General features: G+C 41.5%; 1 protein-coding gene across 2 annotated transcripts; it reads right to left on the minus strand.

Moving 5' to 3' along the window:
* Nucleotides 1-5,112: 5,112 nt before the first annotated feature.
* arrdc2 (arrestin domain containing 2) lies at nt 5,113-17,261 on the minus strand. Of its 2 annotated transcripts, XM_050054686.1 has the most exons (8): nt 17,108-17,261; nt 15,954-16,208; nt 8,455-8,672; nt 8,250-8,352; nt 7,898-8,154; nt 7,625-7,787; nt 6,840-7,000; nt 5,113-6,569 (listed from the first exon to the last, which is right to left on the minus strand). In XM_050054686.1, the coding sequence occupies exons 2-8, from the start codon at nt 16,204-16,206 to the stop codon at nt 6,516-6,518; spliced, it is 1,209 nt and encodes a 402-aa protein (XP_049910643.1). In that variant the 5' UTR covers nt 16,207-16,208; nt 17,108-17,261; the 3' UTR covers nt 5,113-6,515. The 2 variants fall into 2 exon arrangements, with proteins under 2 accessions (XP_049910643.1, XP_049910642.1); XM_050054685.1 differs by lacking the exons at nt 15,954-16,208; nt 17,108-17,261 and adding an exon at nt 10,355-11,332.
* Nucleotides 17,262-19,293: the final 2,032 nt, after the last annotated feature.

A 19,293-nucleotide genomic window follows, 5' to 3' on the forward strand; every position in this document is an offset into this window, starting at 1 on the left:
AAGTTACCATACTTAGGAAAATACCATGGTTCTTTATTTTGATTTCAAGGTGAAGATTCTCCAAAAAATGCCAGCTTTTCCTCTCGTGTTTCACTTTGAAATTATATCTCATCCCAAAAAACAATCTTGTACTTAATCGGGTCAAGAAAACAGATGTGCTACAAGACCTGTTGAGCATGTCCACCTTAAATCTGGGCCAAAAAACAGCCTGAGGCAAGACTGGAGGTATGTAGGTTACAATGTGTGAATCTACAGGGAGGGCTGCCTTCAAAAATAAGACTTCCTCTTTCTGAAAAGTGTGACAAGCACTGAAGGAGGAAGTATTCCGATCCTTTACCTGAAAATGCTTCGTAAAAGTCCTGCATTGAAAATGTTCCTGTATAATCAGGAAAATATGATTAAAGTATCAAAAGTAAAAGTACTCAATGCAGAAGAATGTCCCATATAGGTATTGTACTAATATATATTTATATCATTAGATTGTCATTACTTATAAACTGATGGTTTAGCAGCATTTTACTATTGGTAATAGTTTTTGTTTAGGACTGCAGCAAAGGAATATTTTCATTATGGATTAATGTACTGATTATTTTCTCAATTAATCGATAACTTGTTTGGTTTGTAAAACTTAACAAAACAGTGAGAAATGCCGTTACAATGACCAGAGCCCAAAGTGACACCTTCACGATGCACTTTTAATAAAAATTATTAAGGTGATAGAAGAAAAAAGCAGCATACATTTACGTTTGAGAAGCTACAAGCATATTATGTGTGGCATTTTAACATAAAAAACAACAGTTAATAGAATCCATCCATCCATTTTCGCAACCGCTTATCCTCTTGAGGGTCGTGGGTTGGCTGGAGCCTATCCCAGCTGACATTGGGTGAGAGGCAGGGTACACCCTGGACAGGTCACCAGACTATCACAGGGCTGACACATAGAGACAGACAACCAGTCATGCTCACATTCACACCTACGGCCAATTTAGGGTCATCAATTAACCTGCATGTCTTTGGACTGTGGGAGGAAGCCGGAGTACCCAGAGAAAACCCACGCTGACACAGGGAGAACATGCAAACTCGGCCCAGAGGGGCTCTCTCCTGGGATTGAACTGGGAACCCTCTTGCTGAGAGGCAACAGTGCTAACCACTACACCACCGTGCTGAAAATACTGAAAATACTTGTGTAAAGTGTAATAACCTTTAATTTGTACTTTAATAGAGTCCATGATTAAATGTACTTGGGTACATTTTATCACTGATGACAAGCAACTCAAAGCAGGCTGACATTTATGAGATTATAACTGCATAATTTTATTCTATTAACCATAATAATCCTCATCTGGACATTTTGTCAGTGCAGCTGCAAATAACAGGATACAAACCATAAAAAATGTGAATACAAGTAACAATGCAGATAATGTACTCTAATGTACTTTTTTGTAATGTGTTTATGTGGGGCTTCATTTTTCTTTTAATGTTATCAGTGTTATCTGCCGTTTACAAGGAGTCTGTGATTTGCTTTTGTGCTTCACATCAAGTGTAACTCAGCTCACAGTGGTGAGTAGATGACTGCTCGGATACACAGTTATAGATGTAAACTGTTGATGGAAAAACACACGAAAACACAGAAGTAAACCAAACTATTCAAATGAATATGCACAAGCAGAACATTGGAGCTATAATTTGACACACCAAACCAGACGCACAAGTTTGACAAGGGTAATACCTGAAGTTGCAAAACATTTAAAAGGTTGGATGACTCATTCTGACTAACGCGGCATCAATTAAAAGCATCACATAAACAAGGATTACAGGAACTCGGTGGATGTTGCAGGAGACCATACAGGCAAGGTCATGAGACGTCTTGTTCACTCCTGTCATCACGTCTGGTCCCTGGGTGGACGAGTCCCTTCATAAAAACCACAGAGGGTCACTGTGTGGTCACTGCAGGAAGACCTCAGGGTGTCAGACACCCAGATGTTCACTCTCACTTCAGTTAGATACAAATACAAAAGGCTATTGGTTCATGATACAGGATTTAAGTTTAGCCTTGTTGAGTCTAAGGGCATGTATGAAAAAAAGACCTCGATTTCACACTTAAAAGCTACTTATATTTCATACAGTTTAAATCTGGTCTATGAAAATTAAAGTTAAACACATTTGAGGGGTTAAACAACTGAATTTGCACATGCTTTGTTGTATTTTAGGTAGCCTTGTTTAACAGATGAAAAATAGCTTTTTGGCTAATTCTGGCATTTTTATACCACATGTATTTACACTGCTCCTTCCTAAAAAGAAAATAATAAAACAAAATAAAATAAAATAAAATAAAATAAATTAAAGTAAAGTAAAGTAAAGTAAACTAAACTAAACTAAAGTAAAGTCAAATAAAATAAAATAAAATAAAATAAAATAAAAATAAAAATAAAATAAAATAAAATAAAATAAAATAAAATAAAATAAATTCATAACTTTAAAAACAAAATAAAACCTTAAATGTTAATGTTTAAGGTTTACTTAAGTTGCCTAATGTTGTAAATATAAAAGTTCAGGTATTCAGAGAATTTAAGGTAGACCATGTTTATGTTTAGCGCTCTATATTATGTGTTTTTCTGCCCGTGTTTAGCATTTGTGTATCAGGAAAATCAATGCATAACATCTTTTAAGCACAAAGTCAACTTTAATTTTGCTTCATTGCTTTTATTGAAGATGTGTTGCCATGTCGTGTTGGTATTCACAACCTCAAATCCAAACGTATGGCATTACCTATTGTCAAGTAATGGTTACAATATAAATAGCAACTAATGGTGTTCTAAAAATGTGTTTTGTGGAAAATGATTTTCATAAAAAAAAAAAAAAAATGTAAAAAAGAAAATAGAATAAAATGAATGAATGAAAAAAAACAACTGTTTGGTTTCTTCTTGGGGTAAGGACTTAACTTACATTTAAAAGACAAGACTGCGCTTGTTAGCGATGACCTCACTCTTTGTGTCTGAAGGCCAGCAGATAAACTTCACAGTTCCTGTTTTAGTTCCATTGATAAAATCTGTTTTAATTATTTATTATTAAAGACATGAATATACTAGTTCCTCTTCATCCTCTGATATTTAGACATTAGTGTTGTCTTCTCTTATTTCATGTCTTGCATCATTTCCTTGATCACAGCAGCTGTGAGATGATGCAGCAGCACTGCTACACCTCCGGAAGGACTCCTGTAACATACCAATGCTTAATGTGCTTGTGTACACAGGTTAATTGAGACTGGACACACCGCTGCATAGGCTGCTCTGACTGACCTCTGAGAGTCAAGACAAAGCCTTCGATCAATTAGCTACAATTTCACCATTTATTTTGATTGAGATTAAGATTGGACCAAATGTTTTAATTTCAATATTGATTTTTCTGCCAAGCAGTTTTTAATTTGTTGTTTGGTGTGTAAACGATGCTTGTTTTTGTGAGCTGTTAGTCCTCCTCATCCCATATGGGACATGAGGCTCAAATGAGTTCTTTCCATTGCATTTGATCCTTGGCAGCATGTTGTGCCTCTCCCTGTGACAGGTTCATCTTTTCCAACTCCAGTGTCACAGTCCTGTGCCAGGTGGTTTGGGCCTTTGGGGTTTTCTTTTGCCTGGTGGTGTCCATCTTAAAACAGCTGCTACATTGCTGTGGTATTTTTCATTAAGTATCACTACCTTTTGCAGTATTAGTGGCGCCTCTATTTTTTTTTAAAAAAATATGTGAATTACAGTAATATTTTCTTCTACTATGTCACCTTGAATTTGTATGTCATTACGACTTTTTTTTTACCTGTTTCAGTTCTGTGATTGTCGGGGTGATACTCTAGTCACTGCTGGCCTTTTGCTGTGTGTTTCTGTATAGCTACATGTGCTATCACATGGCGACCACCACCGGTTGTATATATATAGAGGTGTGTATCCTTATCTTGTTCATGTCTGATGACGAGCTGGTGCCCGAAACATCACATGTGGAGATGCGATTAATACTTCCAAAAGGAGCAGTTTCTGGTATGTAGACCTGCTTTTGTATCATCTTATGACAACTCTCATGATCCGGCCCTGCTACATTCTTAGCACATGGCCTAGCAATCTCAAAAGTCTGTGTGATTTCTTCGGTGATGCTCCAGCTACCTGTTTTATGTACAGTTGAAGGCTGCAGATTTTGTTTTGCCAGAAGATCTGGCGAATTTGTCTGAGGCATTCATTGTGAAAGGCTTCCACTCTCATCATGTGTGTTTTGACCACTCACCAACTCTCTGCACTGTACAGCAGAACAGATTTTACATTTCTGTTATACATTGTTGTATGTTTGCGAGTTAGAGCTCCAAAAATCCAAAAATATTCTGTCTACATTGATATAATACAGATAAACAAGAAGCCATCACACTGAAGTAGCTGACATATAATCTCTGGTGTTTTTGGTATTAAAATACTCTCAAGCATTGTTTAATTTTAAAGTAATTTGGTGTGATATTCTGACTCCTCACTGAAACTCTCATTCTTCCTCCGCATTGCACTCAACATCTCTCCGTCCTTCTACTACAAACCCAGCGAATTTCCTCAGTTGGCCTTCAGCCATGTTTATCGTTTTGTACACAGAGCATATTTCACTGGGCTGCCTGTTTGTTCCTATGTGTTACGTGTTTACATGTGGCAAAAAATAACTGGGATCCTCGTTGAATATTCATGTAAACAAAGTACAAAGTGTACAAGAGGACACTAAATGAGATCCATGTATCAGCTGAACTGTGACAGATGATTCAGTGGTGAAAAGAAGCAATAACTTTTGATTCCTGTTTTTTTTAGGGGGCAGAAAAAACACCCAGAGAAACTAGGTTGCACAAGAGCTCAATATTAGAGCTGTCACTGGCGAAACTTCAGTCTGTAATTATAGTTTTTATCCACTGAGTGTAGCGCGTTTCTCTAGTGAACCCTGCCCTTGGCAATGATACCAGTTTGACTCACACTGTTGAACATGATGTACTAATCCACTGGCACGCAATGCGCTAAACACAGGCCCTCGACTATTTCCCTTACAAACTGCACAGCTTACATACTGGTTCAGATTTAAAGGAAACACCGGAGACAAACCTTCTGTTAAATCTTGTTTTATTAGAAAAAACAATTACAAAACTTTGGCAAGATTGTGAATCAACAGTTTATATAAAAATATATTTTTTCAGTGCGTGCCACGGAAGTCACACAGCTGACCCTGAGGACTTCTTTCATACTCATACAGTTTGTTTTTTTTGGAAGTTGAGGAGAAAATCCTCGAGTCAGTTTTTTTGGAATGTTCTTTGTCCATACATTTCAGTGGCATCTCCAGCTTAAGGGCTCGACTTGAACGCTGAGCACTGTGTTCTCGCTCAGCGTCACAGAGTGCCCAACAGCACCGAGGCATCTGGCTCCCATCAAAAAGCTTCAGACCACATGGCTAAGAGGTCTCCTCCTCTTCCTCCTCCTCCTCCTTTTGTTTAGCAGCTGGGAGAGCTAATCTATGAGCCTCGTGCAGCTTTATACTGCTCATCCTATTTTATCGCTGTGCTAAAATCAACAACCGCAGCTGTCTGACACTTCAGTGCCTTAAGCCTTGCATTAACACAAAACCTCTCTTGGTACTCGTCCACATACAATCAAACCGTTTTTTGTTCTAAGTTCTTGCAGAATACATTCGGTTCCATTCATTTCTGTGAGAGAACGACTCCCTGAAACTCTCATGTAATCTTCAACTGCAGATTATTGAGGCATTTTTTTTCCCTTTTACATATTGTGATCTGCATGCAAAAAATACATCTACATCTGCTTACTTGACTTGTCTGCACCATCACACCTTCAGATACAGTATGTGCTGACATAACAGTAGAAAATCATCACAGGCACGCTGCTGCTGAGTCACACAATGCATAGTAATGAAGGTTGTTATAGTCTACGGTGTTGCCAAGAGAGTTGGAAAGTTAAGACGATAATTGCACTTCTCTTTGCACGCCACTCAAAGATGACAATGTGCCTCTAAACATATGTCAACTCATCAAGAGCGCTTTTTTTTCTCAAACACCAGGTGCAACTCCAACTCTCCACCTGACAAATATCGAGTGATCTTTCACCCCCAGTCTGTCCCAAATTCCTTACATCTCAAAATTCACTTCACAGAGGGAATCGTTGATTGGGAGGTATTTGTAGCTCGCTTCGTAAAAAAAGGAGCCAAAAATCACTTTGGGAGGACAGGAACTGATGTGGAGAAGTTACGACCTTCGTAACAGAACAGGAAAGAATCCACTTTGCTTTATGAACTGGGAACGAAGTGGCGGCTCCTCCACTGGCATCCAGTTCCTGTGAGCTCCGTCTCCTGAAACTCTCCACGGCGCTCCAGTCCCTCTCCACGACACTCGGTGGGACCTGGTGCCAGTTATCGGAGAGAAGTAATCCAGGAGAGGACAAATCTCTTGATTCGTTTCTTTAAGTTAAGTTGCTTGACGCTCAGGCAGGGCTCATGGTTCAACACGTCATGCAGCGAGGTCTGATGTTTAAGGGCTGAGGGTTGGGGTCAACCTGTGGGCAAGAAATGGAAACAAAAAGATGAGGGTTAAGCAATCGCAAAACATTCAGCATTAGGATACATTCTGCCTACACTCAGACTACACCCACAGATTTGTTTTCATGTACTGTTATACAATTCAGCTGTGATCTCAAGAGTTTCTTCAGCAGAAATGTTTTGGGATGTCGACAAAAAAACCTTCTCTCTGAGCCTTTAGAGATGCTACTCAAACTAAGCCAACAGTGGGTGTAGGTGGATGTTGTTTCCAGCATTCGTTGACTCACCTCGCTGTACACCGGCGGAGGTCGGAAGCGAAACTCTTGGACAAAAGCCATGAGGGGGCGCTCCAGGATCCCACTCAGGTCTTCGGCGGGTTGCGGGACCACCGTGTTGTTGCGCTGCTCGGCCTCCTCCTGTGTCACCACAGAGCTGTAATCTGGAGGAGCTGCGGGGAAAGAGGCAGGGATTAGTCCACTGGTCTGACTCAACAGAACAGCACAGGTCCAAACACTAAGCTGCTGAGTCATCACTGCAGCTAAAACTCTTAAAAACCCCACATAACATTCGCTGCCTTTTGTACTAACAAACACTGATCTGATCCAACATGAATCTCTGCTGAATCGAAACCTTTGTTTATACATGTTGACATCTGATCCAGTGGTATTTTGGCAGTCAGTGATCATAAAAACAAAAGAGGGAACGACCCACAAGCGGATAGAGAGGCTCTTCACAAGCAAAAAGTAGCGATTTTAATGATTTAGCGGGGAATATGTATTGATAAAAAGCTATAAATAGTGTCAGAGACTGTCTCTCTTTTTCCACTTTATGAAAACAAACATCCTTGAATTTAAAAAATGTTGAAAAAGACAATCATGTGTCTGATCTGCCCAGTCTTAGCACTAACTTTAGTGGAAAAAGACCGCCTATAATCCTATGTTTGCAATAAAAACGATGGTTGCATTTGTTCTTGCTTTGTTTGTCACAGAAAATAAAAGTGTCCATGTTTTAATAACTGGGTCCCTGCGCACATCTAGACCTACACATCACTGCAGAATTAAAGGACACTTACGCTCAGGCTGCTCGGGGATGGCCATGCGCAGCCACTCCAGGTTGACGCTGTACTGGCTGCTGACACTGGAGGTCCGGCTGCCGAAGGGATGGAGGGGAATGGTGCCGATGACCAGCGGCAGCTCAAGGCACAGCTTGGATGTCCCAGGAACATCGACACAAACCTGGTGGGAGGTAAAGAGGAGTTTTTTTAGTGACAGGAGCAGTGTGTATGGAAAGAGGGAATACAGCATGTGAATTCCTGAGATGTAAAGCTGCTGTCGCCTGAGCTCACCTTGAGCATGTACTCCACTTTGATGATGCGGCACTGCAGGATGGAGGGACCCACAGGTGGGATCTTGATGGCGCGGCCGTGCCACGTCTCCCTGCATCTGGCCCCCACAATATCGCCGCACAGCGTGCCTACCACCGAGCGCTTCTGCTTCATGGTGCCGCGGGCGATGAACGTCTGTGTCTGAGTGATGTAGGCTTTTGGCACAACTGATCTGGAGGTAGAGTTGTCGAACTCCGCAAAGACGGGTATCACCTCACCTGTGGAGAGAAGAGAGACGGGGAAAGTATGTTAGAGACTGCTGACATTCTTAACGTGCTTTCAGGAAGAGATGTTTTAGATTCCAGACTCTCACCTGGTGTGTAGCCCTTGCGGTCAATCTTTGCAGTTACAGACACCTGTCCAAAGTTGCGGTACCACGCCCGTGCCATCTTGTCCTTCGTTCCAGCTTGTGGCGCCTGAGAATGACGAAACCAAATGAGCCAAGTGCCTCAAAACACCCAGAGAATCATGAAGTGTGTGGCGGCACAATCGTGAAATGCGAGGGCTGCGGTGCTCACCAGTAAGGCCGGCGTGTTGATGTCGATGGGCTCGATGACTGTGAACTCCTTCTTGATCTTCCTGACGGTGGCCCACGGCCTGTGGAGCTTCACTTTGACCCAGTAACGGATGCTGCCGTGTTTTCCCTCGAAGGAGGTGACTAGCGTCTCCTCAGGCAGCTGGAAGCTGAATGGAAATTCATGTCTGCCGGCAGGAAGGACGGTCACTTCACTATTATCTGTAAGGAGAAGAAAAAAAAGAATTTACGTTACAGTTCATTTAATTGTTGTTTTGGCTGTTTTGATTTCAAGAGTACAGAATCATGGGCGAGTGGAACTTCCTGCTGGTGCCATAAAGAGTACATAAAGTAATATTACACTGATATGAAACAATCAGTTCAGCACAATGAAATAATAAAAGTTTCTTCTTCTTCACTGGAAGTGATTATCTGATTCATTGTAAGAGAAGTCATAAACCACAAGAATGAACGGCAGCAGATGACTTTGTCTGCAGACGGAAAACTAGTCCTGATAAAACTACGCTAAACTTGCACAACTATAGTTTTAACATTCTTCAGAAATCCACACAAATAAAGTTGACTTAGTGAGAGTAGGAACAGATCTTTAAAGCATGACTCTTGTGGAAATAGAAATCTCTCTGTCTTTCTCTGCAATCACATGGCTTCGCTGCTTGCACAGAGGGGCGGTTCCTGCTCCATTGTGCTGACTGAGAACATGTTTTCCTCAAGCTGTATAATACAGCACGTCTCAACTGCTGTTTTTTTCTCTCTGTGTGGCTGCAGAGGTCCTGGAACACGTGTTTGCGTTTAACACAACCGATGAAGACGCTTCTTTTTGATTTAAATAACAATACTGTCACCGTATTAATCCTCTTAATGGGTCGAGTGGGGTGTCGTGAGCTTCCTGCTGTGTGTTTTAAAGCAAAAACTTTCAAACATCACAAAATTCTTTAACATTTTAAATTTGCGAAAAGGTTTTTATGAAAACCCAAATCAAAAAGTGAGGTGACACGGTGCAGAAAAACAACATAAAACTGACGGAGCCCGGGGTTTGAATTTCCTGACTACACTTGAGAGCAAAACAACTCTGTGCCCAATGAATGAAGGCAGAAACCTGAGGCTGTCCCACACCACTGAGGAGAAAAACAACCCAGGAGTGTCTTCGAATGAGGAAAAGACTGAACTATTTCTTTCAACAGATGTTTTCACAATGAGAACAAAGTGCAAAAACAGCCATTGCAACATATTTAGCTCTCTTCCTTTATAATAAGAGTCTTTATACTTATATATCCGGTTATGACCAAAAACAACACGTATATGGCAGAAAAAATAAAGCTTTCGTCAATGACTGACTGACTGACTGACTGACTGAGTGCTTGTTTGTGCACTTTCTGATGGATGTTCAACTTTGCTTCTTTCAGGAAGTGCCCCAAAACAAAGAAATCATCTGCCAGAAGGCTCCTAATAAAGCCATGCAAACTAAGTTGGACTTCATTCACAGAGTATTACATGATCCAGTCAACTTTGCATCCACAGCAGCAACAAGTTCATAACAAAATGTCTCAGATGTGAGGAAAACAACCACCCACTTGGAAACGCAACTTGTATAATGCACTGTACGTACAATATCATAACCAGAAAAGACAGGACTGTGTTGATGAGCTGTTTAACTCATCATATGAAAACAACACCATTCCCAGTTTGCAGACTAACAACCAGCCCAGTGTCCCCACACAAATAAAAGTCTGTCACTATTGTTTCACTGCCTTGGCTTGTGCTCAATGAAAGGACGATGCTTTTGCTGTTTTGATCCCCTTCTAGCTGACACATTCATGAGTTACAGACAAGACGCCCCCATCACCATCCCCATCCCCATCACAGTGCCTGCACAGCGGACTGACCTGCCTGCAGCAGCACCTCTCTCCGGTTCAGGTACTCCACCTCGTCGCTGTAGTTCTGTGTGTACGCAGTGCTGGAGCCGGCGGACCGGGACTCAGTCCAGTGCACTTTCGCAAATCCCTCGGCGTGAAGCTTCAGGGAGTCCACCCGACTCTCCCCGGACAGGTCCAAAACTACCCGGCCGGACACCACGTCCCCGCTGCTGAACACCGGAGGACAGTCCACCTCCGGAGAGTCGAAGACGATGTCAAACTTTTTCACCTTGTCGAAAATCATATTTGCAGGTTGTGCGTGTCCTCTCAAACGCAACACTTGGTGACTCCTTTGTTCTTGTTCCGCAGTAGAAACTTATTCAGAGTGGTTCTTCCAGTTGCAGATGATTTTGTTCACTTGTTTAGAGCTCAAACTGTGGAGCACTTTCTGTCTGCAGTCCTAATATCAGGCTAAGAAAGTGGGCGGGTCTTCGAAATTTATTATGTAAGGCCTCAGGAGAGGGGAGAAGGCTGGCGCTGCCTTCAGGTGCTCCTCCTTGGCACGGACGTCTCAGCGCTACACTTCTAAGTTAGACATGTGGCTGCATTTGGCTACTTTACTTAGTCAAAATCAACAACAAATACTATCAAGAAAGTTTCAGACGGTGAGCAAACACCACAGCAGCTGTTTGTGATAATAATAAACACTTTCAGACACTGAGGGGGGGAATGGATGATATCAAAACCCGCCTTCACATCCAGGTTTGAGACTGCCACTGTTACAAAAATTGATTTTTGGTGGTAGGTTGTTGTCATGTTTAAAGCATCATAAGACAAAGGGGAAAGTTCTAATTAGGCCGAAATATTGTTTGCTTAATTTACTTATTCTTATTTTTCTGTGTACTAACAGGTTGTCTTCTTGGTGTAGCAGGAGACAGCAAAACATGTCCAGACAAAGACTGAGACAAAACCAACCCATGGTGTCAACTTAACCAAATATAACAACCACTATAAAGATAGAGACACACAAACAAACAAACAAACTCACAAGGTTCACTGTCACAAAACTTAAAAACCCCACTTCCTCGGCCCACTTTACAACTTAGTGAGCTGCTCTTTTCACAACACTCACATTTACCGACGGAGTGTGAACGCATCATAATAAACATGCAGACTGGGTGTGGAGGCAGCAGAGAGGAAAACAGGGCCTGCTGGTGATTGATGGTTACAGGTTCTTAGAAGAAAACAGGCTTACTGAGCATGCCTCCGTCTGGCAGAGATCCGCCCTGCACAGCTCAGAGGAAAATAGTTTCACTCAGGAACCAAAGCTGTTTACTCCACTTCTTCCATGTTGCAAAAACATGCTGTTAGGCAGCACATGGAAAACACACAGCTATGCACCAAAGCACGTAACTTATGCCATCAAATCCCCCTTATGACTGCATAAGGGGACATTCAAAGTTCAGTAATGAAGAGACTCCTCAAGAGGAAGTCCCCGAAAACTTGTGCAACAACTTGCATGAATCGAAGCACCCATGCAGCCTATTAAATACCCCAAATCCACTTCAAACTTTTGCAAACAAAGCCAATTTGGAGCAAAATTGATTTTTCTTTCAAATTTTGCAGCAATCATTTAACTAAACAAACTCTACTTTATTTCCCAGCTGGATTGCTCACTTCATTCAAAGTCCTCATACAAAAGTCAAGTCTGGTCTGAGAAAAACAAAGTTGTTTACTCCTTTGTTTCCTGGGAGTGAGTAGCTCTCCGGTGCCACCAAATGGTGATGTGGAGGCAGTGTGCACAGCTGTAAGAACAACCAGGATGTTTTGAACACAGCCTGAACTGGACTGGAGATGTATGAGGATGTGGGAAAAGTTGTACGGCTTTAGGTAGATGGTGCTCACAGAATTATGACGCATGGATTTTCCAATAGAGTATATCCTTGCATGCTAGCATAAAGGCAAAAGCACAAGGTTTCCCTGCATCTTTCCATTGGTATAATCACTTAATGTGAAAAATGTGTCCTCCTTGCAGCAGAACTGAGTCATATTTGGGACGTCAGTGGTCCAGTTTGCATCAATTTGTCAGTTTTTGCTTAAAATACATTCAGGAAGTTCTGGCCTGGGGTGAAATGAAGTCCAGCCCGCCACCTGCTGGTGACCAGGAGCAGCAGCCTGGCTCTACCACGTCTCCCTGCCTCGCTCCTGATAAGACGAACATGTAGGTCTCTGCAGAGATGATGGGCCTGATAAATGTTCCTGCTGTGCAGATGACTCAGTGTGATCGCCCTAATCGTGGCTGAAAACATGTTCCCCTCTGCTGCAGACAACGGTAAACATATTTATCCACGTGAGTTTTTCTTTGTTGACCCAGAGGGCTGCTGAGTGCGCAACATGTTAGAGCAAATATTAACAATGAAGCCCCACATATTCACAGCAGAGAAGCTTTATGATTGTGTAACTCTTCACTGGTGTTTGCATGACACATTTTTTTTTAAAGCTTCCACCTCCTAAAACTGGAGCAACTCCTAAAAACAAAAAACAAGTCTCCAAAGAAATTCAACTACATTCCTGCCTTTAAAGAGAAAAACAATCAGCCTAAAAAAAATTGTTTATGAGAAACTGAAAGATATATGAGTGGAACATGACACCATTTTGTAAAATAAATGGAGACCAGCAGCAGCAGCAGCAGCAGCAGCAGCAGGAGCAGGCTGTGTGGTGGAGGAGGACGGGGCCAAGGGGAGCCACGTGTTGTTTTCCTGGTTGCCAGGGCGACGCAGCCTGCATTTTTTAAAAAGCCCCCACCCCTTCCTCCTTCCTTCCTCTCTCGTCTGCCTTTCACTTTCTCCTTGCCTCTTGTCCCGAGCAACACAAGAACACAACACCCTCACTTCTTCTTTTTAACATTTACGTCTTTGCACAATCGCTTGCACGTGCAAACTAACATGTGAGAAGGTTGAAGCTTTGCAAAAACAATTAGTGCTGTTATTTCCTGGACAGATTCTGCAGATAGCACTGGTCTGTACAGAATGTCTGTTTGAGAGGCATTTGCAGGTCAAGCCGCCCAAGTGCTGACAGCACCTTAGCCTCTCTACTGGTGGTAATTGTCCACAATCCAGAAAGCAAAATTGCATGTAATTTGACAAGAGTTAGGTCCATTAATGAATCAGTGGCATGGATTTTGCAAATATTCTGGATGAGGAAGCACTGTTTTCTTTCCTAACAACAGAGGAATATTTCAGAACCTTTTGTTTTGATTTTCAATGTGGTTTTATTTGACTTTATACACTGCATTACTGAATTATCTCCAGTTTTATTACTTTTTAGATTTATAATAAAGGTCTTAAAAGACCTCTAATATATTGTATCATCAGAGTAATTTGGGAATTTTGTGAGAAACCCTATTATTTGGTAGCCATCTGAAGTTAAAGCAGAGTATTAAAGTGGCTCCAAACCCCTTAACCCTCATTCAAACTTGCATTATTGAGAAATCCTGTCTGGTGACACCCAGTCTAGTCCATAAAAATGTAACACAAAACTAAGTACTTCACTGTAATGATGTAATAATAATATAAAAACCCAGTGCTGTTGTAGAAGAAATGCTGCTAATTGATTCTCAGACATATTAGAGGGATAAATACCATGGTAAAAGTTCTATAGCAACATTTCAGATGGATGACAAATTGATATAATTTTCTGGTATAGAACGTAACATTGCCTTTCTTCTTTACTGTATATCAAAGGGATGAGAGAAACAACCCTGCAGACGAAAGAGAGGCATGTGACTCACACAGGCTGCTCTGGATTTCCCTGTTTTTGTTTCAGTTGTGATTTTCAGCAGTTTTCTCACCGGTGACCACATCAACACTGCAATTTATTTTGGCAGGAAAGATAAAGCAACAGTACTGCTTGAACAATTGCTTAATCAGCATGACATTGATGATAATATTGATAAACGGTCAACTGATGATAATTCATACAGGAAGAATACCAAACACTTGCTATTTACAGATATTGTAGGCCTACAGTTGTTTTCTTCAGCATCTCACATCAAATTAATGTTTTCAGTGGAGTAGGTGATGAAGTTGGTGCACTACTAGGTAGATAGGTTGGTTACTGAGGAGGAAGTGGTTATACTGCTCTGCTATATATCCCCATGGCCTTTGGCTGATAGGTGGGTATACTGTTAACAGCCAGAAAAAGAGATGGGTATACCCCGAAGGCCTGAGTATACGCTCCACTACACCACTGATGAATCTTTTTTTTTTGCAGCAGCAGCAGTGAGTTAGCAGTTTGTGACATGTTAACTGATGGTAACTGGCAAATTACATGCTTAATATTTTATATTTCATAATGAATAAAGCACTGATGGACAACTGATAATTGAAATATATGTTAGTCGCAGCCGACAGCATCTCAGTTAATGGGTGATGAGCTACTTTTTGTGATCACAGTATTTAGGCTGAAATGCGCACTAGATATTATTAACACACAAAACCTGCTCAGTGCACATTTAATCACAGCACCTTCACAGCTACTGCAAATGATCTGTAAATAAGATGCAGTGTGATATCCTACACAAGGTTCAAATCCTTTCAAATGTGTTTGTGTATTCTGCAAAAGCAACAACCCAAATCCTGCTCTTATCTAAGTCTTCATCATGTTTACCTGTCCGACCAGACTGGGGAGTCAAACCAACTACACTATTTACAGAGCATCTGATGAAACATTAACCACGGGCTGCATTATATTTACTCAGCTACTATGGCCTTTATTTTCTGCCTCTCTGATTTTAGGTTGCCTGGTGACTTCCACACCGGGGGAATTTCACACTCAACAGCTTCATGTCCTGTACAACGCAGCCCTCGGTAAACCCATTGTGTTTATTTGGACTTGGCACTAATGGATTTGTGTTTAATGTTAGGATTAGGTTATCTGGCAGATGTATCTGGACAGCCCGGTGTCGACTTCTCTTCCAGGTTTCCATGCAACACATTTGGCCCAGGTGGCTTCATTTTGCAAACTGCAGTGACTACAAGACGCAGAGGATACCAGCTGGCACATGAAAGAGCAAATCAGCAGTTTTACACCACATTATTCAGACTGGAGAACTTTTGCATCCAGCAGCTGCAGTACATGCTGATGTACAGTTACTATGTATATCACAGCAAAGCTGTGTGATAATAATAAATGATAAATGATGGATGTTATCTTAGTAGGGGACAAAATACAAACAAAGTCAGCACAAATGATGTAACTGTGCCCCTTTCTTTTATAAGAGAAGGCACTGTTTTGCATTTTCAAACAGTCATAGTTAATCAATTATCTCCAGTCACCTTTGGACACATTTAGATTGGCTCTTTCCCCTGAACAAGCCCTATTAAAATGTTTTTATTTTGCTAAATTATAACTCAAAACAAGCTCTATGTTGAAAAATTAAGGATGTTTTACTTGTAAAACATTATATGGAAATTTCAGTTGGTTACTTGTTAGGAACAACATCACCAGCTGCAGCTGTAATCCACCTGGGTGTTTACTTGTGCTTATTCTGCAGCCACCTTTATAAATAAACATGCAGAATACTAACGATACAGGACATAAACACTATCTGCAGCCTTTCGCCACTGACCTCTGATCAGATGCTGTCTCTTCCTGAAGTACGTGATCTTGGAGGTGTAGTCATTGTAGACAGAGTTCATGCCGCGGTTCTCCAGCCAGTGTGCCGTGGCCACCCCTCTGCCCTGCACCTTCATGGAGTGCACTCTGGTGTCCCTCCGGAGCTCCAGGACCACCTGGCCAGACACCACCTCCCCACCGGTGAACGCTGCATCGGCTGGACCGTCCAGCTCCAGCTTGAAAGTCTTAATAGTGTTCAGTGTCATGCCTAAGAGTGAAGACAGTTTGACAAGGCTCAGGGCTAGACATTAATACATATTCATGTAGGTGGTGTGTGTAGAACTGGTTTTCAGGTACTGTAAAAGACAAACTGCAAACAGCCAGAGCCAGCTGGGGGTATGTATGATTTAAGCGGCTCCTGTGGACACCAGGGGACCCAGAAACAGGCAAATTATAAATACAAATGAATTTCTGTATTTGCTTTTTAAATATATTCTGCAATGTTTTGGGCAGAACATGTTAACACATGTCTGCTATCATTTAGAGATCTTCTTTTTAGGGTGGGGTTGGGTGGTTCTGCTCAGGGTCCCAGACATGCCATGTCCAGCCTTGCTTTTGCTGTTGTGAAGTTTGTTTTTAAACACGTCTTAGAAATGCTTCATAACATATGACAAAATATTTGTTTGTTTTTTTGTTTGTTTGTTTTTTGTTGGTTGTGATCTTCACAATAGTAAAAAAGTGGTCACTAAATCATTTCATTTACTTTTTTTGTTTGTTTTGTTAGCTGAAAATGCAGACAAAATTTTAATTTACACCAACACACAAATAAAACTTTTATTCTGTTTATGATTCTTAATCAATTTAGGTGTGAGTGGTATTACATTCACACACATATAAGGTAGAATAAGAGAAAATAACACAAATTCTAATTTCAGTTATTAATATGTAAATAATAGGCCTGTTGTAAAAATAAACTGTCATGAGACTGATAGTTTTGTTGTAATTGTCTATGTGAGTTTATAACATTTACATTTTCCGTTATGCGGCCGGTGCGTGTTTATCTTGAGTTTAAGAAAGCCTGGCTCAGTCAGCCAATCAGGGCTGAGCACCGGGACTATGTTCAGTTGTCAACGTTGAGCTGACGTTATAAAGTCTGTAAAAACTTACCGGCAGGTTTAGGAGCGACACAAATGTCTTCTTAAAGACGAGATGCAGCAGGAAAGCCAAATAGTGTGTCCACCTCGACTGGATACATAACAGAAGCTGAGCCCTTATAAACGGAGGCAGGTTTCAACGCCCAGAAACACAACAGCTCTCTGTTTTACACCAATGATGTAGAGCACGCGCAAGTCACGCCCGCCCACTTTGGCCACACTGAGGAGGAGGAGGAGGAGGAGGAAGACAGCATGGACTGAGTATGTGTCAAGTGACACAGCATAACAAGGTGCTGTTCCGGCCATACCTTTCACATCTTAACAGTGCGTGCCTTTATTCACTTCCGTTTTTTATTGTTTATATGTAACATTATATCAGCATGGAAGAGGATTCAGGCCATGTGAAAAATCCATTTGAGTTGTGAGTTTAAAGCATGGATGTAATATGAAACCTGGATAGAGCACTGGAGGCAGGGCTACAGAAATTGCCTGGATGATGGACACTGCCTCTGCATCATTGGGCCTATGGAGTAGGCACACTATAGACGTAGATTTTAATAACAACTAGATACTGGATGCGATGATGGATTCTCAGCTTGAGGAAAGTTTACAAATATAAGACCACCATGGCTCAAAAATTCAGAATAGAAAAAACCCTGATTGACCTTGTTTGCAGTTTGAGGTGTCCTGTCAACAATTTACAGATGTGTCTTGTTGGCTACAGTGATGGTCTATGGGGAAAATGCTTTCTGGGCTAAAAGGATTTTTTTTGCTGCAGTACTGCAAGTGGCCACTGGGGAAAATTTGCTGCAAGGCTGAGCAGCTTTCCATGGGCCTGACTAGAGACTTGAAGCAGGTGAACACGGTAAAGCACAGCCAAGCAGCGGGTGACTTCTGGTTTAGTGCTCCGCTAACTTGAGTTGTGATTGAATAATTGCATGTTGTGGCTCTTTTAGTCCTTCCAAACATTATTGGACCATATGAGTTAAATCTAGATAGTGGAACAAGTCATTTAAGGGGGTTGTAATGTTAAAAAAAAAAATGTATCCACTGATTTCTAGACGTTTCTCTTGCATTGTAAGTCTATGAGAAAACGTCTTTATGGGCCCAATGGCATCACGTGACAGACCTAGGAAATTGCAGAACCACTGATTGGCCACTTCAAAAATGGCTTCAAAGCATTCTGAGAGTAAGGCTCTGTGTCCACCAAAGTGTTTCATCCCAGCTGAAAACGCCAGGTGCTCCTCAGCAAACACCCAGCTGGGAGCATTTGTGAGCGCTCCATAAGCACAGCGTTTTTTCAGCTGAGAAACTTTGGTTGTGTGTGGTTGCTATGATACAGAATATCTGCGGAGGTAAACATATCGGCACAAGTTAGATTACCTGCTGTACCCCTTGCTCTGGATGGAGGGAGGACTGAAGCACTTAGAGAGAGGACGGACCCACCGGTTTGTGCAGGTTCATGCTAGCAAACTTATATCAATATATGTGCAGTAGCCTATTAAACATATTTCAATCAATCAATCAATCAATTTTATTTATAAAGCCCAATATCACAAATCACAATTTGCCTCACAGGGCTTTACAGCATACGACATCCCTCTGTCCTTATGACCCTCGCAGCGGATAAGGAAAAACTCCCCAAAAAAACCCCTTTAACGGGGAAAAAAAACGGTAGAAACCTCAGGAAGAGCAACTGAGGAGGGATCCCTCTTCCAGGACGGACAGACGTGCAATAGATGTCGTACAGAACAGATCAGCATAATAAATTAACAGTAATCCGCATGACACAATGAGAGAGAGAGAGAGAGAGAGAGAGAGAGAGAGAGAGAGAGAGAGAGAGAGAGACAGAGAGAGAGACAGAGAGAGAGATGCAGGTAATAACAGTAGCTTACAACAACATTACACCTCCGTTGTTGTTGTTATGCATTGCACATGTAAGATGTGACCGTTGGTATTCATGGTGTTTGTACATCCTCCACTGTGATTGAATAGCTGGGTTAAAAAGAGACAATGACGAGCGCTGCGTTTTACCTTAAGTTGAACATTTTTCAACTCTGGCCGTGATGGAAAAAAACAAAACAACAAACCTGCAGCACTTAGCACAGAATAGACCCTTAGTGCCTTGTCACACTGCTGGCATGCGTAGTGCAGTGTTAACCCTCAGCACTCCAATTGTAAAGCATTAAAAAAAATACA

The sequence above is a fragment of the Epinephelus moara genome, chromosome 10 (genome assembly GCF_006386435.1).
Source record: "Epinephelus moara isolate mb chromosome 10, YSFRI_EMoa_1.0, whole genome shotgun sequence".
Classification (NCBI taxonomy): domain Eukaryota; kingdom Metazoa; phylum Chordata; class Actinopteri; order Perciformes; family Serranidae; genus Epinephelus; species Epinephelus moara.